The sequence below is a fragment of the Haplochromis burtoni genome, unplaced genomic scaffold (genome assembly GCF_018398535.1).
Source record: "Haplochromis burtoni strain Fernald_Lab_line unplaced genomic scaffold, NCSU_Asbu1 Contig_1147, whole genome shotgun sequence".
NCBI classification, from domain to species: Eukaryota; Metazoa; Chordata; class Actinopteri; order Cichliformes; family Cichlidae; genus Haplochromis; species Haplochromis burtoni.
In genome coordinates, this window is record NW_024583508.1 from 57,344 (window position 1) to 59,798 (window position 2,455).

A 2,455-nucleotide genomic window follows, 5' to 3' on the forward strand; every position below is an offset into this window, starting at 1 on the left:
AAAAAATAAATAAATAAATAAAATCCTCCCAAACGAATTAGTCTGCCTTAAAAAACAAAATATGGCCTGATAACTTTCACTTCTCAAGTTCTTATGAAATAAATCAACTAAGTCCAGTTTCACTTTCATATCACCAAGCTTTTACTCAAAGACCGAGGGCAAAGGACTCAGCACTGTTTCCCTGCCAGGTGGGCGTGTCCCAATCGGTCTAACGTCATGTGAAACTAGAAATAGGAGGGAGGGGAGTATTTAATTGCAGTCTTGTTCCACAACTCAGCAGCACCACTTGCCACAGGAATTTTTTTTACTGACAAACTGTTTTTTCAAAAAAAACTTTTATTTTTTTTGAAAAGTCCTGAAACATCCAAAAAGATTCAAAATGGGGATATCGTCAAAATTTTTCTGGAGTTACCTCTGTTTTCTTCTGGTTTCGGCCTCTGCGAGTGAGTTACAATCTTTCTAAAATGAATGCCCAGAAATCCTTTTGATTGTTTATGAAATATAACTATAGTATTTTAGCCCACAGAAACACTTAATTAACACACGTAGGCTTACTTATTGGCAATTACTTTTACTTAGATACTTTTCTGTGGCGCAAATGTGATTGAAATACGGTGTACTAAAACTTTGCTAAAGGTTTGAATTATAAATGACTCATCTACAAAATTTCCTCTTTCAGATCAGGAAATCATCACAGGTGAGATTGGAAAGAGCGTCACTCTGCCATGTCGCACTCCAACAAACAACATCTTAATTGTAGAGTGGACCAATCCTGAGCTGGTGCCAGATTATGTCCTCTTGTACCGAGATGAGCAGATTGATCCAGAACAGCAGCATTCATCCTTTGAGAACCGGGTGGATCTGAAGGACAGACAGATGAAGGATGGAGACTTGTCTGTGATTCTGAAGAATGTGACAATTAATGACACTGGAACATACAACTGTTATGTCTTCTCGAGAGGAGTAAACCGTGAGAAAAGAGCAATTTTTGACCTAAAACCCACCAACAGCGTCTACCTGAGAGCTGTTGTTCCTCCAGGTGAGTGAGTAGAGTTGAGTGTGTGTGTGATCAGAGGTGAAGCTGCTTCCTGGTTGTTGATGTTTGTTTCTAAAGATGTTGTTGATGAGACTTTGTAGAAAGCAGCTGGTCTGAGTGATGTGATCAGAGTGCAGTAGATAATGTCTGACAGCAGTTTGAAGAGGAAATGGATTCTGTTCTGTTCTTCACTCATCACCTACCTGACAGCTGACACCTCACACCTGTTTCTCACCTGCAGGTCACACAGGAGGAGACACAGAGGATGGATCTGTTGGACTGACAGGAGGTCATAGAAGAGGACATTTTCCACTGATAGCATCTTTATCATTTATTTGTGTAGTTTGTATTTTGACCACTGTAAAGTATTTCTGTCCTACTCGTGATAAAGCAACTGACATGCAGCTGGCATGAAATATTGCACTTGACAATTTTTATGTCACAGCAGACAAACCAGAGGATCTTGTATTATCATCCACCGTCGTTACAACAAAAAAATCTAAAGCAACAGTATCAACATGTTTCAGGGTTCCCATTAATTTCAACTATAAATATGGTAGAAACCAAGCGAACCCAAAACCCTTCAAAAAAATAAGGAAATATGCCACAAACTGTTCAGCTGGAACAAAATTAACGACAGTAGATTTAGCTATTCCTCATGTCTGCACCAACAGTATAGTTCCTCTCCTCGAGCTGCCACCTTGGCGTTGGTGGAGAGGCTTGTGTGCTCAAATCCTGGAGCGTTCAGTTCCATGACAAACAGGTTTCAGGTGATGAGCCAGACTAAGAGCAGCTCAACAAAAAAAGTGATGGACTGAGTAAATCATGTGTCTTGTGTGACTTCTAGTTGTATAAACCAACTAAAAATATAAAAGAATGAGAGCTCTTTAACTGAGCCCTTAAACTTAGGTGCAGACTAATGCTTTTGTGGATATCTGTGATACAAATATCAAAGAGAGGTACCTACCTGCAAAACTTTATCTTTAACAGATCAGACAAAACTAATCTACTTTTAAATCACTTATAAAATACAAGAACTCTGGTTTTCTGCTGTAGTTGGGACTGGTGGAGCTCCTGTATATTAACTGCTTCGCACTGTTAATGTGTTGTTGTTTATTTTTTTAAGAAATCAGTAAATATACAGGAGGTTCTCATCCCCTGCTGTTCTCAAGTGCTTTATTTACTAATTTAGGAAAATAAATGTACTACATTTTCTTCTATCAGAAGTTTTGGTTCAGGCTTTATTACAAGCACAGAGTGAAACGTGTATTAATCAACTAATCTTTATATTTAATAAGTGATCTAAAAGTAGATTTTTTTTGTGAAACTTGCTTGGGGTTTTTTGTGTATTTTTGATTTATATTCTTTAACACAATAACTTAAAGAAAACATTTTTTCTGGATATTTGCATAAACATTT

The 2,455-nt window shown here is 37.6% G+C and overlaps 1 protein-coding gene across 1 annotated transcript; it reads left to right on the plus strand.

Annotated features, from left to right (window-relative positions):
* Positions 1-251: 251 nt before the first annotated feature.
* LOC102298866 (V-set domain-containing T-cell activation inhibitor 1) lies at positions 252-2,156 on the plus strand. The gene is made up of 3 exons (XM_005951941.2): positions 252-443; positions 680-1,039; positions 1,278-2,156. Exons 1-3 carry the CDS (start codon positions 380-382, stop codon positions 1,448-1,450), a joined length of 597 nt encoding a protein of 198 aa, XP_005952003.1. The 5' UTR covers positions 252-379; the 3' UTR covers positions 1,451-2,156.
* The last annotated feature ends 299 nt before the right edge of the window (positions 2,157-2,455 follow it).